This window comes from Echinococcus granulosus, assembly GCF_000524195.1.
Source record: "Echinococcus granulosus chromosome Unknown EG_S00004, whole genome shotgun sequence".
NCBI lineage: Eukaryota > Metazoa > Platyhelminthes > Cestoda > Cyclophyllidea > Taeniidae > Echinococcus > Echinococcus granulosus.
Genome location: NW_020170384.1, coordinates 1191508 through 1215614, shown reverse-complemented (window position 1 = coordinate 1215614; position 24107 = coordinate 1191508). Strand labels below are relative to the sequence as shown.

General features: G+C 42.1%; 1 protein-coding gene across 1 annotated transcript; it reads right to left on the bottom strand. All coding sequences in view use genetic code 11, as the record gives it.

Annotated features, from left to right (window-relative positions):
• Window positions 1–119: 119 nt before the first annotated feature.
• Window positions 120–17388, bottom strand: EGR_01120 (Polypyrimidine tract-binding protein; the record flags this gene model as incomplete). The annotated part of the gene is made up of 9 exons (XM_024490369.1): window positions 120–290; window positions 1494–1660; window positions 6927–7053; window positions 7566–7676; window positions 10828–10947; window positions 12619–12903; window positions 14733–14891; window positions 16161–16211; window positions 17248–17388. 9 exons carry the CDS (start codon window positions 17386–17388, stop codon window positions 120–122), a joined length of 1332 nt encoding a protein of 443 aa, XP_024355188.1.
• Between the last annotated feature and the right edge of the window lie 6719 nt (window positions 17389–24107).

Genomic DNA, 24107 nt, shown 5'->3' with positions numbered 1-24107 from the left:
CTGAAGCATCCAAACTACCGTAAACAAGTCCCAATATTTATTAAACCGATATTTACAGAAATCAGTGTACGTATGTAGTGCATGTGGTGTGCTTGTGTCCTTCGATGGGGCAGCCTAAACTACAGTGGGGTCAGGGCTTTGATAAGATCTTGTTCCTCCTGGGATGATAGCGGCTGTGCAACGAAGTCCCGACTAGTGTTGTCATCCTGACGCAACTCCAAGGAGGTTTGTCGCGAGAACTCAATGCGCATGGTTGCCGCGTACAGGGGAAGCACTTGTCCATTCACCGCCTTGGGCAAAATAAGTTCACGAGCAAAGAAGTAAGGACGGTTTGATAGAAATCAAATGTTGCCCTAAAGGATACATGATGCCTCTGCCTACAGTATTGAATTAAGACGTCAAATTTGAGGAGCTCGAAGTAATTGCTTTTAAGCGCTTAGCTTGATCGACCTTTATTTCCCTTTAATAAACTAATTTTCTTCCTAACCACTTGTGCTGCTGAGACCAACTTCGATCTAACAGCCTTCCGCTTCCTAATTCAATCTACTTTTTTACTCTTCACCATCAACAAATTCATTTATCGCGCTCGTTTTCCCCACAAGATGTTTTGAAGTTGATTTTCTGGAGACAACTAGTATTTCACACAATCTGATTAAGATCCTACCCTCTCACTTTCCAACCGGAATCAAAATAATGCAAGTACATACAAATCGTCGCTAGAATTTCCCTACTCCAAACTCCATATTCCGATAGTGTTTACGCATCATCTTTATTTCCTACTTGGGTAAATAATGCAGTTAATTTTCCTCTAGGCTGACCTTCCGACCAGACGCATCGTCTTGTATGAATCGGCCGCCTCATAAATGGCAACCCCAAGATAATCCGTTACGCAGACAGAGCTAATATTCCCGCCCTAAGACAACATTTTGGTAAGCTGGCATATAGGTAGATTCCCTCTTAAAGTGGGTGAAACAGAAATGGATAGATAAGTGGTTTTTTTGGAGGAAGTACCAGGAATAAATCAGAAGACTAGTGCGAGTGAAAGTCGTGAAAATGCTCAAGTAATTTGCGTTGAGGTGTTCACGTCGGTGAAGGAAACTTGACCAACTACTGCGTAAGTAAGCCTTCCCGTGGTGGTTTCATACCTAGCAGCCAAACGTGGAGGGATGTCTGGCACAAACCACAGCGTATGGTCAAAAGTATGATTTACTTTTACCGAGGGTATTATTTTCTTTAACATGTAATAGCTGCGGGATCAGATAAATATATTCATTCATTTTATATGAACTTGGAAAAAATGTATAACTGTGATATGCCTATTATGAGTCCGCCAACGATACGGCTCAACCCTGTTTAGCAAAGTTTTCGTCATCATTTCACTCCACTTAAAAATATGCACACATAGTTTCGGGACTGTCGTTTCAACCGAATGGCATTTGTTTGGATTGTCTGTTTAACGGCGAAGGCACTTTAGTCCCCGCTACTCCACTCACCTTCGCCACCACGCCAGTAATAAACCTTCCGCCACGTCGGAGCGCCTTGTGTGGAATGACTCTAGGTGCTAATGCCATAAACACCATTTCCAGATTATGTTCAGTGTCGTTGCTATCACCCATGGCAAGCAGGAGGTCGGAATAACCCTCGACCTTTTCAACAACCTCTATTGAAAGTTAATGAAATTAGCGAACTCCCAAGGACACAGAATCTCGGATTTTGAAAACGCGTGCATATATTTCTGCCTCCTGAAAAGAGGTCTACTGAAGCAGATAGCTAAAAGCATCAACTTTATTAACTAACACAGGAGTAACTGAGGAGTCAGCACATGCACGCCGAACACTGACTTTTAAAAATGAATTATATGAGCATAAATAAAGGAGACTGAAAGCCTCCTCCCATTATTATACTACAATTTGGCCTCATTTTAAGTACATGGGCTTGGACGTCCCCCTTTTGGCGCTCTGAATGAACGGCCTCTATCTTGGGGCTGAATTCTGAGTCGCTAATGCTCCTACCTACATCAGCTCCAACGCTCCTCAACCTTAAAGCCCGCCTTAAAAAAATAATCGCTGACCTTCTTCATTTGACTTCTCTGTAGGTGTTCTGGGAACATTTGCGCCGATAGTTCTTTGATTTCTTAAAAAATCGAGTAATTTGTTTGGAAATAACTACCTACGAATTGTAATACTCAAAAACCAGCTTGTTTTAGTCGCAGGCTAAAGAGCTGGTGGATTAAAGTTAGAGATAATGCCGCTGCACCATCTCATTAACTAAATTATATTTTACACACTTTGAAGCATGGAAAAAGCATAAGATTTCATACCATTCATCAGGGAGGCGAAAACAGGGGTAGTAGACTTTTTTGCCTTCAGCGTCAAACATTTGTGACACTCCAACGATCCACCCATCGCTATCAGCGCCCGACAAATGGCCGCACCAGATCGTGTTGCAAACAAATTGATGGAGTTCAAAACAGTAAAGTGGATGTAGAGAATGTTTCTAGTTTGGGCATTATAGCACCTTTTTGGAGTTCGAGTAAAGTTAAAATGGTCAAGTGTAGTAGTTGCAAACAGCATGATATTAATGCAAAGGAATATTTTGGCCGCTTTTTTGTCTATTTTCCTCCCAAACCCTGGCAACAAACGTGGTTATTTTGTACCTCAGTTAAACTTCTCCCTAGGGTGCAAAGCTATTGTTACCCAGTAAAATAAAAGGTCGCAACGTAGCTCTAAACTAAGAGTCTTTAAGGAATGAATGAGTAGTGAGGCAGGTCCTACTATAACTTGGAATGCATTTAGCGGTTTAAAACTCGTAACCTAAAACAGTCCTTGCAGTAGCAATTAGGTAGACGGTTATAACTCTTCTGTACTATTTTTTGCCTAAATTAGCATCCAAAACGTTTTCGCATGTCAAGTTGACATGACGCTTTGGGCGGCTATTCACGGGTGGTGGGCGCTCCTCCCTGGAAAGCAGACCAAGTGGCAGAGGCAGAATGAATACGACTATATGCATTTCGCACGTTGTAAGCGGTAAGTCACTGAATCGGCAACACTCGCTCCGCTTGGAATGGTAAACACCGATTGACACATCGAATTAAAGGGGCTGTACCGAATTAGACGGCCGAAACAGGGGCTCGGCGAATCAGTGAGCATTCAGCTTTGCAAAACATTAGATTTTAAAATTATTTAAAGTATTAAACGCCTGCTACTTTGTCTTTTTAATCGCGGTGTTTAGGGTGCCTTTGCATTCCAATCCAATGAATAAGATGTAGCAAAGGAAATGGCATTTCAGGAAATCCATTCTAATGCATTTCACCGGTAGTGCCTGCCTCTTGAATCACGTGCTCCAGCACGCACTGAACTGAAAAATTACTGTCCTCTCTTCACTGGCATTAGTAAGGGCCAAGTTATTAGGCTGAAAAAGTGGGGCTATGATAGATGGGAGGTGGTGATAAGACTCAGACAAAACTGTGAGTCACACTGCCACTATCTTATCTCGACCCTACGCCTTAGCCCGAGCTCTCGCCCAGAAGTACACCGCTGCCGCCGCTGTCGACATTCTGTTCTCGGGTTTGCACCTTTCCAACGCTCGCTGCTTTATGCCCTCGACCGAAATACTCAACGAAATTCACGTTGTTTTCTATTTACCACGCATTCTTCCGTGAATGAAATCACTAAAACTGCTGGACAATAAAGAAACTTTCTTATTTGCCCTAGCTTATTTTTTTCAGGCTTTTTATCCTCGCAAATATTAGGGAATCGCGTATGGTGGCAGAGTGGGAGCACATAAATAATGCTTGCCAGTAATGTGAAAAGATGAAAGACTGTAATAATGTCACGGATAGAATAGGCTTCCTCGGCCTTCCTCTAACAAAAAAGGAATGCTGAAGGAAATTCGGTTTTACATTCTTGCAGAATAAATGCATAAAGATTGCAGCCTTGTGAGAATTGATGCATTTTGAAATTTGATCAGGAAGACTTTTAGTCCGAACCGTCATAGAGACTCCAGTGAAAAAAGAAAGGCCTCAATAAACGGAAAAGCCGCTTCGACACATCAACAAGACGCCAGTCCTTTTCAAGTTGGAGCACATCGCACTCAACTTAAAAAGTGATGCCGCTCCAATCTTCCCTCCACCGAAAGCTACAACTCAAAAGAGCTGTGTATGCTTGTGATCTTGCATTTGCGTCCAACTCCAATGGAACTCTAAATACATATGAGGCAGTGAAACTTGTTCACTGCGCCAACTATTCCGAGCGTTGACCTTTGGACTACAACAGTACGAGATTTTAATTAGAGATAGGGAGTATTAAAGGCGACAGAACTCTTCACCAGGATCAATTATTAGAAAGGGTATTCTTGAAAGATTAAAAAAGTAAAAGGTCCCTCCAGCTACTCCCTGTACATCTGTTCTTCACTAACAGGTGGAAATAGTTGCATTTAACACATGAGTGAGGATAATGCGCAATTGCTGGAGCGTTTGCGTGGTACTAGTTAGAACAGCATGAAGTGGTTGGCATTCTCACCGTGCTTGACACATTGGCACCTTGCCATAAGGGTTAAAAAGTGACTGTAACTTAATTAATAGAGCTCAAAAATGGTGCCGAATAAATGCTTCTAATGCTTGGGATGTGAGCATTCGCTGTCGTGTTGTCATAGCAGCGTCAACCAGAGCCGTTACAAGGTCGCATTTTCTAGGTTATTTCTGCCTAACCGTTTAACTACCCAGGGCTTATTTGCTACCACCAAGAATAAACATACATTTGTTTATTCTGGTTGACTTATCCCACATTTTGGGTAGGCGCGTGCGTATTTCCTAATGTTAATGGTCTCACAGACCGCTTGACTAGGAAGTTTCGGCCCCGACTGCATGTGGTAGCTGTTACGATGCCTGACCTTTTCCAGTGCTCTTGCCCTATCGTGTTATCAGCGGCGAAAAATTTGAAACTTCAAAATGTGTTCCTGCTAACATGAAGCTCGGAACATTTGTGTGTCTATAAGAGATCTTGAATAGTATCATGGAGTCTAGCTAGTAGGGACCTGGTGCCAGAGGTACAAACGGATCACTCCATTACAGAGACTGGGAGAGATGCTCTTACACTGCTAAGGAATTTATCATCTCCAGGCTCTCCCAATCCTCTCTCGCATAAAAATTTAAAGGCAAACTCACTGATTCATGTACAATTCATAAATTTGGTGAAAAAAAAGGTAATCAAGAAGCCGGAAGTTTCATACATCAAAAGCAGACCCAGACAGTTTGTTGGAGATTCGGTGACCAACTGCAGGCTCAAATCCATGATAGACTAATTGATGGTGTAAATTTATCACGTCTCCAGCGAAGGCACTTAATTCTGTGCCTTAATTTTCAGCCTTGACGTGACGGCTGTTGTAACAGTCGAACTAGTGATTCTATCCATTAAAAACTTAAATGGTTAAGGATCCAAGAGAAGCGGAAGTTCAATGGTGCAACCGAGGATAAGACAGCAACTTGTCCGTAAACTGGATACTTCGAGGCGTTCTCATCTGATCTGTCGATTTTAAAATGCTGAGTGTCATGAAGATGGGGAATAAAGTAAGTTTAGACATCAGTTTTTTCGGTTGCTGTTGGTTCAGCCAATTTATCCGGCCACTTTACAAGAATCTTATCCATTGTTGACAAGAGCAGGACTGAATCCCTCCTTTCCCCTTGATTCTTGGATTGCTTCTTACACAGGCATTTCGGCACCATCATAAATGTTTTTAGGCTCCTGTCATCCTCTTTTGCTAACATCTTAAAGCTGTTAAATGTAATTTTTTTTTCACCGATCGTGGTTGCTCGATTGTTGATTCAAATCAATGTGCACCGGACTTTTGAACACTTTGTCGCCCTATTTTATGCTGATCTCCTAGCAAAACCCTACACCGTATTGCATCTTTGCTCCAAGGAGACCTGATGGAATAAAGATTTAGCCATTGCGACTTAAAAGACAAATCATTCTATTCTATTTTTGTGAGCCTGTAAGGCAAGCATTGCATCAACTAGTCCGGAGAGATGTACTGGCAGTTCCTTAGTCCATCAGCCGTGACGGCGCCAAATCTGAGTTCTAAGAGTCGTGGCAATTACCGAACCATTCCGAATAAGTTTCTTTCAGGACAGAATTGTACCGCAATTAAAATCAGAAGATATTCGGGACAAATTTCATGGTTCGCTTTTCTTTCTACTCTTGCCTTGAAAGACCCCTGTCTACAGGTTCCCTTGATGATGTTTTGAGGCATTTAACTACCACCAATACTTCCCTTTGACGCTTTTGCCATAGTCGTCTCCTATTTCGCTTGAATTTTTCAATTTTACTAAATTTTATCACCAAAGAAGTTGGCATTTGGTAAGCTGATGGATTCAAACTTTTACTTTGGTGCTTCAAAGTCCCCTTTCCTCGGATTTCTCGTAAATTAAATAGGCTATCAGCCTGATCTGAATCATTTTTTCTCACTCTCCAAAGCTCTAGCCACAAATAATCTCAGGAAATTGAGCGCTTTGATGGGCTTTCTTTGGTACCAATCTCTCCTCATCTTCAAGTTTACGGGGCTAGCAAAGCCTTGTTTTGACCTGCAGTTTTGTGATACCTTCACGTGGTCAAATGTAATAATTGAGGTTTCTTTTGAATTTCCTTACTTCTCTTCACTCTGAAGTGGCTATCAACCTTGATCACTGATGCCTCACGGACATGCATTAGCGCAGTGCGAGAACAATGTGACCTTCCACTTTCGGACATGTCTCAGTGGCCTAGCCTAGCACGGGAAGCATTGCCAGCATACTGAACTGTTAATAGACTTTGAAACTGTCTCTTTAGTATACATTTCGCAATTGTTACTGATAATGAAGCCCATAAACCCGTCTACCCCCAGGAAATCCCCTCTGCCACGATGTTTTAGCCATAGCGTGCTGGACTAACCTCTTATGCCTAGGATAATCAACACCGCAGTTCCTTGGAAATGCTCCTGATTGCCTCTTTGCACCGTCATTACAGATTTCACCAGGGAATCAAACTCGTGACTCACATAAGCAGTAGCATTACTATCCTAAATTCATCCAAAAAGTTGCACGTGGGCTGCACAATGGATGATAACGGAAGTTTGCAAATATTATAGGGTTGGTGGGTTCTTATATCTTGCCTATTAAATAATTTATCCACAGAAATCAGCAATCTTACGGACCTAAAATTCGGTTATTTGGGTATCCAAAAGGTGAGGTTTCTGGCTCGCTGCCAGTCAGAGCTTAACAACGGTATCCAAAAGATTTCCAAGAACCGTGCTTGGCATTTGCATGGAGTTCATTCAAGACCACCTGAATGGACGCCTTTGCTGGTAACTTTTAGAAGCTGACAATCCACATGTGCTGACTACTGTGTTTTGTTCATGGACAAATACTGTGTGTGGATTATTACTTCACGGCCAGAAACCTGATTAATTCAATATAGAAAGGGTACGGAATTAGAACGTTTGTATTATGCTTTGTGGCCTCGAAATTAAAAATCTTGTTCATCCAAATTTAAAGCACTTTAATCAAAGGAAATTATTTTTTACCGACTCACCAGTAGGGCCGCGTGTGCAGAAATGGGCGAATGGAACTCCACGAAGGCCTGACTGCGCCCGGACATCTTAAACACGATTATTCGCAAAATTGCCCCATAGCGGTAGAAGATCTGCAAGGGCAAAAAGAGGACAAAACCAGACCTAAATGAGGGTTACACGCAAACTACTCATTAAACAACACCAAATTAGGTAATTACTTGGCTGCAAGTAGAGCGCCCTCTTTGCGTGCTAACAACCCCTTGCACGTCACCTCAGTCTTGAGGCTACATGCTACAATCGCGACGTGACAAATACGCCAAGCTGCTAATGAAAGCATACCTGGCTGGCGAAATCTGCCACCTTATCCTCCTTTTCTTTGCATCACTGGCTACAATAGCCTTTAAAATCGCCACCTGAAACGACTGACGCCAGTCCCAAGGTAAGGGAAAGCTTCAGATGCATCATTTAAATGTATTTTATCCTTTCGATTCTTCGCCACGCCGTTCTTTTGCATCCACACTCAAGCACGCAAGAAATGCGCGTGTAGATCACGTGAAAGCGATTGGCCACATCTACGGAAGTAGCCGAAAACAGACGAAACATTGGGGAACCTTGACTTGATTAAACTTTGTGATGGTGAACGAAAACAAATTTCACGGTAGTTTTCCTATTCAAAGTGGTCCGTGAGTTAAAAATTTACATGAAAAGTTAACTATTGTAGCAGTCCATTAAATGCTTCCAATTTCTTGTATTTGATGAGGAACATTGCCTCGAATGCGAAGACTGTCCCATAGGCCCAAATTGGAAGTAAAAATACGGCTTCAATGCTGCCTTTTTATTTTAAGGAAAAAGTTGAAACTATAGTGAAACCATTTGCTAGATAATTGCAAAAAAATGGTTCCCTTGTTCTTGTGAGGCCTGTGGATTTTACACACGCTCGTCCCGGCTTGAAAACAGTTTATTTTGTTTTTCAATAAAACAGAGTTGGGGCTAGTTTAACTTATTTCTGCTTTTTTTCTCTGGCAAGGAGGTATTTCAGCATGGCAAATGCAAAAAAAGCCCTTTTGTTTTAGTAAATTGCATCAATGGGTTGGAAATAACTGGTTTTTTATCAGTGTTTATTACCACTGCAGAGCTCACGTAGGCCACAACCGAGTCTCTTTAACCAATCACTTAATTGTCATTAAAATGTTTTCGAGAAGCGGACTTCGACCTCTCGGCATCTCCCTCCCATTTGGAGACGGGCTGTATAATTCCCGTGAGCGTTCCCATTCCACTCTCCTTGAAATGAACGCTCACTAACTAGTTGTTGGACAGGCACAGTTGGGTAAAGCACTCCAGCTCCCTGAATCTATTTCACAGGATTTTTTTGCTTAAAACTATCGGTAGACGATCACCGGGTTCCCTCGGACTCGAAACATTTCAAAATGGATGAAGGAGACTACGTAAACATTTGAGCATTTTATGATGTACAATCGCGCGTAGGAAGCATCGAACCCTTTTCGTAGTTTTATGCGACGTATTCGCGAAACAGCATCAGAGAAAGAGATGGTAGTACTAGTAGTAGGAGGAGGGGGAAAACGGTCTTTTGTGTTACTAGGAGGTGAGTAAGCCACCGTGCTGCCACCCTCTCTCAAGAGTAGTGGCAGCAGCGTGAGTAGGATTTTGCGTGACTGAACTCTCTCCATGGCAAGACCTTTTTATCCCCTTCCCACACGCATACACATGGCTATATAAGTCTTCACAAAAAGTCACCACTTTCAATGATCGACTTTTACAGAAGTCTCTTAACTGACTGCGGATGTGGCTTAGTGTTAGCCTAATCGCATATCATACGCTGTCACATTTTTGCAGATTAGCATGAGTTAAATGCCTTACCTTAGGGTAATAATCCCCTCGCACAAACACACGAATCGACATGCCTACGCATTCATGTTTAACACTTGCGAAAGCAGCATTGCTTCAATTGCTTCCGGCTATTTAAAGAGACTGCACTTCCGCCTCCCCAGTATAGCTCTACATGCGGTCTGCCTACAGCCGCGTGTAAATTGCGCGATAGTCTGATAACAACTGCTGAGGAAGTAACTTTTCACGATTGGGAGACTGATGGCTTAAACCGCTAAGGGTGCTAAGATTATCGTTTCATGTACTTTGTCGGTACGAGAAGGAGCTATTTACTGCGAGGTAAATACGCTTCTAACTACTAGAAAAGTAAGATAGGGCCAGGATTTGCTTTCTCGGCTTCTCTCTCACTCTTTCCATTTTCGTGCAACATCTGTTTCTCCATCTCTTCTATGAGTCTGTCGCTTCAAAGCTCCTCAAAGTAGAGGGCGGCATTTACCCCGTTACTCTCAGTGTGTGCGTGCACAGAGTTATAATTTATGCATAGGCACGGAGAGAGTGGATGTTTGCAAAATTGTCTTAGGCGTAGCAGAGCGGGTACCGCTTTATCCCTCCCCAATCCGGATGAACTGCTTTCCAGATAACCAAAAACTTCATGGAGTACGCAAGGGAATGCTATTCGAGACACAGACATTACGTAGTAATGAGCTGTATAGGGGTAAAGGAAACGCCAAACCGTCAATACGACCGAAGTTTGGGAAAATTAGCAGAGAGCTAATAGCGTTCGGGTGCATTTCGACGGTACAAAAACGCTATTTACTATTCCACACTGTAAAGAGAGCTTCCTACTTTTAGTCGACTAGTCGGTTTTGAAACGTTAACTAAAGGTGTATCCCTCTTATGACCGAAGAGCATGTCAAGCTAATCCCACTTTTGAATCTGCAGACATCCGAAATACTCTACCCTCCGAGGATTATTCGCTAAGAGGAGTATCAGAGTTGGCTGAGCCTGACTGAAACCCAAAGTAGGTACCTATCACCGTTAGCGCAATCGCTTCACACATGAAGTAATTGATAGGCATTATTTTGATCGAATTAACGAAAAAACCGGGCCAGCTCTTTTAGGAAACCTCTTCCGTTTTGTAAAGTTGGAGAAAACAGGGAGAGGGTCTGCAATACTATACCGCGTAAACCCGGTAAAACAGTCGAACATGCATAAGACTGGATACCTCAGGGATTGGGTGAACATAAACAGGCCCAAAATTGAAATGAATTCCGTGCTTCCAAATGCCATGGCAAATAATAGGTGGTTGAATTCAATAAAGGATTGTTCAATGCAAAGGAAAGTAGGATTTGGCATTTAAAAGCCAGTGCAATACCTTACTTGTTTGTTTAACTCTCGGTTTAGGTAACAGAACATTGGGATGCTTCACCACTTTACCTCCTCCGGGTGGCCTGACCTCTGGGCCATGCCGGGATCGCCAAGACCTACTGTACGTCGACAGTACATATTCTGCTCCGGTGTTATGTCTTCTTTCGTCTTCCAAGAAGTCTTGGGCCGCTACACTGGTGGCGGTAGAGGAAAGCAAACCCAATCATAAAAGATTGCCATCTTGATTTGTACTGCTGGGTGATAAACCTTAATGTTACGAAAAAAGTGTACATGCTGCCGATGGGAGAATATGTGACGACCCCTAACAAGTCTAACAATGACGTTTATCTCTCCACCAACTACACCAATCCCGTGTTCTGCAGGAATGCTATTAGCGACTGAAGTGACGCTAGCCATCTGGAAAGTTCTGCACAGAGACATCTACGGTACCTGTGTGAAGAAGTCGACGAAGTTAACACGCAATACCTCCTCCACCTCTCTACTAGCTGAATAGATTCAGGATAGATATGGCTAGGTAGCACTGAAGTGAGAGTAACGTGGTAATGAAGAACAGATACAAAATCTTATTCTCAAGAAACTGTAATAAGCCCCATCCTTTATTAAATGACTGCTCTTAGGCCAGCGTTCTTGCGACTAGCTATGACGACACGTGATGGCCAGCATATTCCATCATCCCCCAACTTTAATTCCCATACAAGAAAAACTTCCAGACCGAATGGAATCGCCGAAATAATTGTTGGCATTGCGGTCAAGTATTATCTCAAATGCATTGAAATTCGATGACTGGCACGGTTGGTTGGCTGGATGATGTTTTTCTTGCAGTAGCGACTACGTTGTGATAGCTGATGCAGGAGATTGGCCAAGGAGGGCGGTTTAGGCAACTGGCCACTGAGGTACTCTGCCATTGTGCCCCGCCAGGTGACCTGGTCCCCGGGCCATGCTAGGAGTCCCCAAGCCCTCCTCTTCTTCGACAATACATCTTCTGCCAGAACATCACGCCTTTTTCCGTTTTTAGGGAAGTCTCAGAGGGTTGCACTAGAAACCGATTTTGAAGGAGATTCATAAGCTCGGAATAAGCGCTCCTGATGCCATCCCAAAGGTGCGTGATTTGAGATTTTCTCGTTTTCCATACATTCTCACCGCAGTGGTGAAGGAAAATCAGTGTACAGTTAAAAACACTCGCACAAAACCTACTTTTGGGCAGACTCAGCAGGGTAAAAAACGTTCGACGGAGTGGGAATGAGAGATTCTACAGGAAAGAAACTGCCATTCGGTGGGAACTTTAAACCGCCCCTACTGTAAAACTTGTTTGTAACAGAAATGATTTAGTGCTTATTGAAATTAAAATTTGTCACGTCAGACGAAAAGTAAGTTACAAGTTAACGCTTTTAGAATTTTTTCGAGGATGTTCCTTCCTGCATCTAGAAAGCTGACCGTTATCAGAGATCGTGATCAAATTTTGAACGATGAATTCTGAGACGTTTGCAGTTGAGGAGTATCTCATTCTAATAAGGAGGAGAAGCGACAGAGACGCCTGAATGCTTCAAATGGTAATCGAACAGATTAATCGAGTGTGTGACAGGACCATTGGGTCTAGGAATAATTGCGCGCATTGAGATTTTGTGTGGCAGTTCATTTTGTCAAATCAGAAGTCTTACATCAGAACACTGAAGCGTCTGGACTGAGGTAGTCAAATTTTCACCAAGACGCCAGCGGCGAACGTGGCAAAAAGCAGTGGCGCTATGTGATTCGCTTTACGGTCCCGAGAGAACGTCCATGATAACTGTTGGATTGTTTGTTACATGAGTTTAAGCGTTAGCTGTGTCACACTGAACCCACCTTGAAGTAGTCCATGTAGTTGAGTTGGTTGTGTGGCGTGGGTTCGAGGAAGACGCGGAGAACACGTGGTCGCGTCGGATTCTCCGCCACACAGTGCAGGAAGTGCTCGTTCGCCATGGCAATGGCCTCGGAGACAGATCGACTGATACCAGTAAGTTCGAGGCTCTGGTACTTCGAGAACTGTAGGATCGCTGACTCCTCACCTCCGCGAAAGAGTGGTGGGTAGAATTGGTAGTACTCCAACATCTTTGCTGCTACTTCAACTGAGGTCATTTCTATCAGGGCCTAAAGCAACACCGTTATCCAGTCATCCTTGAATCAACCACACCCGCATAAGATGGCTTATTTCAGTTGCAACCATCGTAGTACAACACTTTTTGAATTATAAAAATTGCTACTAAGTCCTGAAGACTGAAATATTCAAAATATTAATCATTCTCTACTCCTCTATAACCCTATTCTGATGTGATTCGAGGTGAGTGGCCTAAAAAATGCCAATGGTGTTGGTTGGGTTACTCTCTTTTCAGTACTCCTGAAAGCTCGATCGTCTTGCGTTTAGCATAACTGACAATCGCGTGTCAAGCAATGACAAAAGTATCGCAGATATGACGGCAAAAGATGTGGGATCACCAAACTTTTTGCTTTTCTACATAAAAATGTATCATTTGAAGGGTTATATAGGTTGAAATGCTGTAGAAGTGCACGTTTGGAGTGTTTTAATTATTTAATTCGTTATCAAAATAGAGGACGAAATTATAAAATAAAGCGGCGCCTTTTAGACAAAGGGCGATTTCTAGATTAGTCGCTTGGCGCTTTCTTCTGACGTTGTAGTCCGAAAAACCATATTAAAGCAATTTACAAATGGAATGAGTAAATGAACAAACAATTCTGAAAAAAAGCCATTTATGTAACGCCTCGCGTGCATAAAGTCCACGATGTAAACCTGAAAGTAATGGTTATTAGGCTCAAATCATTTGATACCAACCCCAAATTTATGCCCAAACATTCGCCTTGCATACTTCTCGTCAGCATATGAACAAGTTTAAAAAAAAATCTATTTTTTTACGTTAGTAGTCACAAAGGTGATTTGCGACTTGAAGTAATTTTTTGGTGACACCTTGCGCCTATTCAGGAGGTTGGAGCGTCCGCACCTCAAATCCGCCGTTTCTAACACCTCTGGGGATTGCTTTAGAGGCGTTATTAAATTACTTAAAGTTACGGCGATTTTACAACCCGTAACTCAATTACTACAACCTACACTTAGTGGAAGATGATGGAAAACCTTTTCGAAGGAATGCTGTTGCCGCAGGAAACCTGTTCGCTTGCCTGTTCACTTGCAGAATGCTAGATCAAATGGCATTCCCTTTAAACTTTCTCCTGGATAGAAGCAGCCTTGATACTGCTTGCTCTTACAAATGCAGTCCACCGACCCCTGAGTCTTTTTCAGAGTGAAGCACACTCTATCCCTTGCTATGAATCTCCTCACACTCGGGAGGTGATGGTCAATCCCGGTCCATCGGCTCGGATAAGTTTTAGTGTCCTCGTGTCCACCTTTCAAATCTCTCGCCAACATTCTGAAGTATCTGCACCAACACCAAAACATGATTCACTCTTAACAAATGAGTTTTTTTTTATTTCTAAGCCATTTTGGAGTTTTAGTTGATAGACCTCGTCAACAGAAAAATTGCCCTCTTCCCTTTGAAATGAAACTTGTCCTTCTGGCCACTATTTAATCAGAAATTAGAAACATGCAGGTGAGGCTATGTGTCCGACACTCATTCGCCGTTTCATCTACGTTACTATCAAAGTGTTTTGCGATTAACCCAAGATAATTCCGCATGTTGAAATAATTTCGTCGAAAATTTTATTTTGCCACAATCTCGTCTATTTTTTTTTTTCACTAGCGAAGTGCGAATATTCCAGATATTTTTCCACGCTTATAAATCAGACTTCAAAGCTAGATCACATGGCACGGCTTAAAAAGACTGAACGGCACGTGTTTTCTGGATTACTGAGATGTAATGTATCAAACCCGCGCATATTTATCGTTCAAGCCACCATTTGAGACGAAAAACGTGCTATTTTTAAACAAATATCAACAACTGGACCCTCACCTGCCCTGTTTTCTTTGTGAGGACGAAATTTGCGATCGGTCCAAACGGCATTGCTAATTTAACGATCTCGATTTCTGTCGTATCCGCAGGCAGTCCACGAATATGCAGCACTCGAGATGGAAGAACGTAGGACGCCATGGGCATTCCTTCCACTCTTGGCTAAGTGGAATGAGTGTTGCCAAATTATTAAACTGAATTCACATCCAAACTCGTGTATAATTTGATCAGCATTTTTAGCGTGTAAGAAAGTTTGCTTTACTGTCAGATTGGCATTGACAGTGGAGACTAAGCTCGGGACTCGTAGAAGCAAATCCTCCGCTTTGTCGATGCTCTCGTGAAATTTTATCGGTCTCAAATCATGCTGTGAAAACGCTTTTTTCCACATTCTGGCAAATTTTCCTATCGTCAAAACAAAAATGAATGGACTCCACTGGGATTTAGTTAATCCTTCGATGGCAAGGCTGGCATGTAATTTCGTTGGACGCTATTAATTTAACATTTAGCTTTCCAGGCAAGTCCTTTGAATAGTGAATTTTAGGGTAAGAAGCAACATTTCTCCCAATAAGTCTGAAAAAAATGAACAATTTTAAGTGTTCTTCCGTACAGCCAATCCAGAATTCAGAATCACAATTTCTGGGCGGAGCTGGTGCAGAGGGATTAATGGTGATACTACCGACTGAAGACAGTGGTGAGGAAAATCACCGTGTCGTCTGCGTCTTAAACTCTCAGACTGACAGGACTTATTGCCATCCCTAAAGACACTTAAACTGGCCACACACACATTCTCAACTTTATTTTATTCATGGGTATCACCACAGGGCTATGAAAACAAGACTTATCTTACTGATTCGTCCAAGATAGAGACTGGTTAAGGCCTCACTCTGTTGGTGTCAATCTCAAAGTGAAATTAGTTTGTAAATATCGCTGGTGATTTCAGTCGCCTCCACATTCGGCATTTTAAGAGTACAGCAGCTCTAACGGTTTAGACATTATGTATTAGGTCCAATTTTGAACCGCTATTTTACTGTTTCCTTTTTCGAAAATGAAAGCTATCGCACCGATTCGAGACGCTGATATGCGGCATTTGCCGGTTCAGCCGTATGGAAACAGTTTACCAACATTATTAACGCGTAGACACAAAAGCGGATGATTCGACGTCTTCCTCTAGGATGTGATTCATTCCTTCGACTGGAGTATAGCCTCAGGCCACCTTCAAGGCTATGCTCAGTTAAGGTCACATACACGCACCCAAAAGGCGCCTTTTCACCAGCTGTCAAAACACTCAGATTAGCATTGAGAGACGAGATAGCTTGCCAGTTTCACTCGGAAAGGAGAGGAAGAAGAGCGAGTTTCATCAATCAGATTAATGGTCTTTGAATTTCTGTGTAAATGGGGAAGAAAAAGCAAGCAAGTAAGCACACGACTTACCCTTTTGGAGGAGACACTAAGGGTTTCACTCGTGGTGTTGAAACTTCGTTTCTGAAATGCAAGAGAATGGAGGCTACTCTAATTTTACTTTTTGTCGGCACAGTCGCGAAATAGTTCGCCGTTTGGCCATTAGTAGAGATAAAACGAAAGCGGTCTTAAACCTCAAATAAAACTGAGGTCTAAAACTTAGGTAAGTAGAGTGAGCCCCACAGTCTAGTTGATATGATCTGCGATTTTTCATCCATTTGCAGCGAAAAGTGTAAATTAATTTACTCTCAAACGCCGACTGCGTTAAAAGCCGTGCATTTGATGGAATGATAAAATCTTCCGTCAGATTACGAGGTGATAATCCAGTAAACCCCAGTGGAGTGAACTCAATACTGTGACTATAGTGTCAAATGTGAATAATAATAAAGTGTTCGGATGTCTTTATGGACTCAACTTCAATGTGTCCTCAATGAAATTGCTTATGTAGTTCCATCTTGTCATCATGGATACGGTAAAATTTACGGAGAAAAATAGCAAGCAAATTCAGTCAAAATTTTGTCAGATTAAAGGTGGTGCTAAAACGCACAATTAGGCGCTCTGCTGATTTTTTTTTAAAAAAAAACATTTCGTTAAATTCCAAGCTAAAGAAGCTTTGGTACTGACCTTTTTGTTCACTTGATTGCGCTGTGTGAAATAAAACTACTATCTACCACTACTCAAAAAGGCCGTGCCGTACTTTTATGGTTAAACGAAGGCGGTAGAGAGTAAACAGAGCCTACGACAAAAAACAAGGTGACCTCTAGTGCACAAAAAGTTGGCGTTCGCGAGTAAAGCAACTCATTCCGATATGAATAAAAATAAGTTGCTAAATTTTACGATTCATTCTCTCTCCTCCCCTTAAACTCAAAAATCAGTTGTATAGTTGAAAAGTTAATAGTAGAACGCTGAACACTGCCATTTTGACGATATTTGTGACAACGACCATAAAAAACCTGATGAATGAGGCAGTATTTTAAATCCTCATATAATGTATTGATTAATAAGTATTTTTGAAGTCAGCCTAAAGGAGATATTTTATTCAACGTGGGAGGTCACACACCCTCAGTCCATAGCCAGTGGCCGCCAGATAAAGGAGGCGATTCAATAGGAGATTGTCCGACTGTCCGGGTTGGAGGCCGGAACCGAAGACACAGCCCAGTGACAGATCGAACGGCTTCACCCCGTCCGGTGCGAGAAACATCTCCGCTCACTCGCCGTGGGTCACTGAGTATGTGTGCATGTGCTTGTGCGTCCGCCCTCTCACACACAGCCACGCGCGGGACAGAACAAATCACTCTCCCAATTGGCGGCCGCGCTGCCATTGGTCAACTGGGGGCGTGTTACGAGTGGCGTGCATCACGAGAGGAGATGGGATGAGAGCGAGAGGTTGTGTGTATGTGGAATGGGGAAAAGTTGGATGGAGGGCAGCGCCACAAGAATTTAGCCCGCCATCGCCGCATGAAAAATTACTTCTCTCGCACCCTCTACCGGTCCACACAGGCTGACTGTGATTTAATGCCACTTGTGTGAACTTTCCCCATCTTCAACCCCACTCACGCTATCCATGCTGTTTACATTGCAACATGGAATGCACAGCTGCCGTGTGCATAGTGCCATTTTTTTCTAATTACATCGCCATGCTTTGCACCGTTCCGAATTTCGCCTCATCGAAGACGTAAACTCTAGCCGCAGATCCAATCTGTGATATCATACTTCTCACAAGCCTTCATGAGTCCAAATGTATCTATCAAATACGTGGTACGAACTCGTCTACCTTTTGAAAATAGCAGTTGGAAACTACTAACTGAGTTCGTTTATAAATGTTAAGTTACAGGCCCTTTCATGGATTGACGTAAGAGCTGTTGATGCTGCGAAACTAGCTAACATTGAGAGTTATTCTCGTCGACGAAGTATAATTGGAATCCCCGTGCTTCAAAGCTCTCAAACCGCTTCCCAGTTGGTGGCAATGAAGTTGAAAAAAAATGTCTAGACCTTACATCTTCACCTTCTTTTAACAACAAATGGGACGCTCTCAATTAATTGGAGGCGCGGCAGCCAGAGCAGTAATGATCGAATCGCAAGGTTTTCCCCTCACCACTCCTTTCAGCTAGTGTCTACTGTTCTAACGCATTCCTTAGGGCGAAAATGCAATATTCTTTCTGGTAACCTCGATTTGAATTGCACTTCGTTAAGCGAAGAGGAAGAGCGTTGAAAGTGCACTGTTCTGCATGCCTATCTGTTTCCGGTCAAATCCGGAGGAGTTTTTCATTACCAGTTTTGATTAACCAGGTCGAGAGGTAGCCATCGGAATGTATCTTTAATCAATTTTGACAGCATAAAAGTAGATCATACTTGCATGTCTATTTTACGCCAGGCATTTGTTACTTTCAAATATAATTTTTATTGTGGGTTTCCACATAAAAATCCATGAAACACTGGAAATAATGGAATCTGGCTAGGCTTTTTGGAGGTGCTTTGGAAAATGTGACTACTTTGACGTTGTGAGACATTATTTTTGGACTGATATACCCGGAGAATTTCGATGCTCATTTTGTTTTTATTTTAAAAAGAAAATTCAAGAGACGCATAAATATTACCTCAACTAGATCACATAGAGCACGAAAATAACTTTTTATATGGACAGATTAATTGTTTTAGGCGTTGGCAATAGATATCTTAAGCCGGAGCCCACAGAGAATACGCTTGGGAAAATTCTTCGCCCGGTTATATCCGACCACGGTGTGGCGAACCCACCGTTCTTCACTGGTCACCTTGGCAAACAAAAGGAAGGCATGTGGTCCATTATCCCCCAAGGGCCAGCGGCCAAACACTCTTGTCAAGTGACCAGGTCCCACTTCACTCACATCAATACCACCCTTTGCTGAAGTGAACATGCTTTGTTCGGGAACAAAGTGTTTTACCAGGACGCCTACGACATAATTACTGCCGTTATCATTCACTTCCCTTTTTCCTCATTTGTCCTAATATTTTTTATTTTAAAGTGAATTTGCTAATATGATCTTCCCTCGTTGAAGGCAGGGCGCCGTAGGGTAACTCTCTCATCAACTAGGCGCATTTCCTGTGTCTAAAGATTACAACGACTATTGCCAACGTACCTCGCTTTTGTTGCATTAAGAGTGCCTAATAGAAACGAAAAATTAATGGTCACTGCCAGACTTCCGCCATTGTTGTTGGTGGAACTTCATTCCCGATAGAAGACGGTACTAGCATCTGATGTTCAAAATTTAATACGATTTCAAATGGATTTGCTTTGTTAAAGGTAAGTAAAATATTCATAAGTCGTTTTTTTAGAAATACTAAGCTTTATTGTTGCCAGGCGTACAATTGTTATTCATATTCAAAACTTCCTTCCCGTTCTGCTAAATTTAAGTTGTACTCCATCAGAAAGTACCGTTAGGTTATTGAAACCATTAACATTTTAACAGAGTAATGCCAGTTTTTGAAATGCCAAGGTTACATAACACTGACATTTTAAGGAACTCCCCGTTTTTTCACCACACCTTGGTTTTCCATCTGTTATGTAATGGTCTGTCAAGCCAACCGTGCACATGTTCAAAGGTCAGCTGTTCTGCAGCAGCCGTGTTTCCCCTCCGGAGTCGGGAACAATCGCCCTCCCTCTAGAGATGCGCGGATTTGCGTGCAAATTTGCGTGTTTTTAGACGGCAGCATGCTAGAATTGAGAATAAGATTGACCTTTTTCACTAAAAAAGAAACGGTCCCTCATGTAGATTGTGGAATACAAAAACAACATTTTCACTTGTAATTTTGCCTAATCGAAACATTCTTCAAATCCGGGAGGAATTGACAATATTCTCTTTCTCCCCAAGGCAAATTGTGCTGCAACTACTTCCTTTTCACCCTTGGAAGACAAGATGGTTGCAATGTGAGCGCTAAATACTGCGAGATTTTTAAACTAGAATTGTGGATGAATTAATTAAATGTCAGAATCAAAATGTCAAAAGTACTTTCGGTGCGCCGAAAATGGGTAAAAGTTCAAATATTTCGTGCTTTAACATGGTGTTTTTAAGCATCAAGGGCATTCTTTGTAGCAAAAAGGGCTATCTCATCTTTTTGATTCACTGCTTAATTGTAATACGTATTTGACCATTCTAAATAGTGATGGTGCAATGGTTATGGAGAGTCGTTGATGAATTGGGTAGCACTTGGGACAATGTTGTTCTGTCAAGGTGTATCTGCCATTAAGCAGAGACGTCATTGTGTCAGCAATTTAAACAGCAGCATTTAAAGTGCCATTGTGAAGCTGAGCATTTGCACGAAGCAAATCTATGAAGTAGGATGGCTTAACATGCCTACTTCTTGGTGTTTTTACTCATTTTCAAGAGTAGGGCACTCCGATTGTCCATCTGCACTGGGTTTTACCCGTCTTTCATTGGAGAAGATATTATTTACTACAATGAGAAAGTAACATTTCAGCTGTGCATTTCTTCATCTCGGCTTTTACCTGTTAGCATCTACTCACATCCCCTGCCAGGACTTCAAGGCTACGGTCGTAGCAGTCACGATGGTCTTCTCCTATTTGAAAGTGGCACCATTGATTGCACGATTGGACCGATCGCTTCAACAGCCACTCATAAACGAAACATAGGCAATTGCTTTTGGGAAGAAAATGCCCTACTTCAGTGTTTCTTACTCTTTCCAACTCAACCAAACTGTACGCGATACGATTTGGCGCAACTATTCAATCCAAACTGATCAGGATCACACGCCACATGTTTGACACCTGCCTGAGGTAGGGAAGTCGCACTGTTATTATGTACAGCTTCTCTGCTTAAAAGTAGAGGAGAAAAGACATCCAGAAAATCACTCAGAAATAACTTCATGTCTAAAATTTAGCCAACCCATTAAAGGGAACTTCGAACTTTTGCAAGGCAGTACGAATTAATTCAAAGGCACCATTTGGCGAACCATGAGCCATCAGGCGGTTCACGGAATTCCAACCACCTTTATTTACCCTACATACAAAAACAACTTATTCGAAATGAGAATCAGAATAATTCTAAAATTCTGTTTTTTGTGCACACGAAGCGGTGGTGAAAGGAATTTCCTTCATCACTTATTAATGTTTCATAGCTCACCCCCCCCGGGGTAGCTCTAATGCGCACCTAGAGGTAACAACTTAGGTGTCCATGTCATTTCAATTGCTGGTCGCATTGTGTAATCACGGAATTTCAAACAGTAGTTTTTATTGCTTCTGCTAGGCTTGTTTCACAGGAAGTCCAGAAATGGTACAAATAATTCTAAATAAGAAGCAAATCCCTTCTACAGACACGCAAGGAGAAAATGGACGAAAATAGAGTTGCAATCTCTTTCGCCAAAGCAGAGATTGTGCCGAGCTTACTGCATTGCTCAACTTGAGGAGTTAATAAAGTCCTCTGTTTTGTGCGGCTTCCTACCCATCTCCTCTCACTGGCCGACGTCAGTGCTTACTGTTGGCTGAGTGGCGCCAAGGGGAGAGAGAGGGGGTTTAAACTCCCATTACATTCTATTTTTCTGAGCTTCCCACAAAAATGATTTTGGTCATTGGCTTTTGTGTGGGAGAGAAGCAATTTCTAGGAGAACAAATATTTAAAATTGTGTTTAGCATTCAGAAAATTGACTTCCATCGGTATGAAAATTAAAAGGACTTTTTCTTTATGCTTTTAACAGGATGGTAAGAGAAAAAGAAATCCTCAAACCTCCTTGTTACCAATGCCACATGCACGAACCCAAGCTGCCTGCTGAAGGATGAAGAGAGAAATTATTGAGGAAATGAATTGGGCAAGGGACCTTGACACCGTGCCTTTACTAAGTAAAGTGCCTTTAACCACTTTGGGTCAGGATTGCGAATGAGTCGGTTACCAGCGTCGTGTGTGCAATGTTTGCCCCTCCGGTTACTTTAACTAGGTTAAATCCTCAAATGTATGCCAAGACTGAGGTAACAACGTGACTTTTTGAACTGAAGATAGGTTGTTAATCCCACAACGGCGAATCCAGTAAAATGAGCATTATCACGCCTTCATGTGACGCGTCTGGTGGCCAGGATCAAGATAATCATTTTTATCTACTGTTTTTAATATACTTTTCAACCTACTACAACTCCTGTTTCGCCACCTTAACAAACCCATAATTCCTCAAAACATTAACTTAATTCATTCGACCGCGTAAAATCAGTAAGCCACCAGAAAAGGAGGGAGACGGATGGCTCAATGCAAGTACAGTCGGTGTTTCAAAGCATAAAAATGGGAGTAGGCAAAAGCAGCCATTCGGGCCACGCGGTACATCTCTTTCCTACGTTGCCGGTGCCAGGTGGTTTTGTGGCACAAAAAACATGGATGCGTTAGGGCTTTCGAGGGTGTTTTACTTACTATTGTTTTGAGTTTTGCAGAAGTTAAAAACTACCTTATTGACAATCTTTTTGCATTACTGAGGCAACTCATGATAGGAGAGACCTAGTTACAATGAGTAAAAACGATGGCCATTACTTAATACTTTAGTAAGTAGTACATAAATAAATTCTGGCACCAAATCTATGTACACCGATAAACTATTATGGTCATCCAAAAAATATTTAACGCTATTCAGATTCATGCATTCAATGAGACCTTTTTTTTATGGGGAGATGTTTACAGAAGCTTGGGATAAGGTTTGACCGGCATTAAAGCGTCCGCCTAGCCAAACCTTTGTGCATGCATGGAGTCTGGTGTACCACGCAAACAATTGTTCCAAGATTGGATTAAATCTTTGTTTTCCCTTCCATCTGTCTGATACGTTGCTATGTCAGAAGTAACATCTGATGTTCCTTCTTTCTTTTTGTATTGAATCTGTGTGAATTTATATGCCTACACAAATATTCTAGTAATCAAAAATCGCTGTTAGTTGGATGCTTGCCTGTACCATTCTAGCGAATGTGGATCGGTTAAAGTCGTATTTGTAGTGGCTCCAACGACAAAGGAAACCATTCCCACAAAAGCATGTTAGACGAGGTACTCACATATTCTGACCAAGTGATCCCTGGGATATGTTAGCCAAAAGTTGTGCCAACAGCACTTCTGTGCATATTGCAGTATAGCTGTTGATTTATTGTGGTAGGGCTTTACAGTCAAGCACGACTTTCTTTGCCAGACTGAGTGGATATAGCCTCAGAATCTGAGTACGTGCTGAGTCTGAGCAAAAAAATAAATGCTTCTCCCACCCACCTTTAGCTAAACTATCTGCTACTGTGTACTATTTACTCCAACAGCCCTCTGATTTTACCTGCCCCGCCGGCTTCTCTATTGCCCACAGTTTGATGGGCTTTTAATGACCAGTGTGTGCTTAGAGGTAGGGAGGCAATGGGTATTATGGCATTCCTTTGCGAGCCAACGCATATGCTGTTGGCATTTCATCAGGCAACATCAGCGGATACAGCGATGTAATCTCATTGCTATAGGCTTTCGTCCTTATCGAATTTCGCAGACTAGTTATCTTAGAAGTTTTTGCCACCATAAAAATTAATTAAATTTTACTGCGAAATACAATTTACTTGGCTTTAACTTCAGCCTTAAGAGAATTTCACTAAAGTATTGTTGTTAGAAGACAACAATTATTTACTGAGGGATGCAATGCACCAAGATAAACCGTTTACACGACTATCATACTGTCACTGGCTGTAGTTCATTGTTTTAGTTTTAAAAGTTTAAATTACCGATACTAGAGAATATGTGCCTTTCAGGGAGGAGGGAAGGTTGTAATTCAGATCTGGTGACAGGGTCTCCGTCTCCCTTGCCGGAGTGTGATTGCGCTGCCTCCCCTCCCTAAACATTGCATTTGTTCTCCCGATCCATTTCCCTCTAATAAATATGTCGAAATTAAGTCCACTTGGTTGTTCTAAGAGCACTGGGAACAGGGAAGAGAAGACCT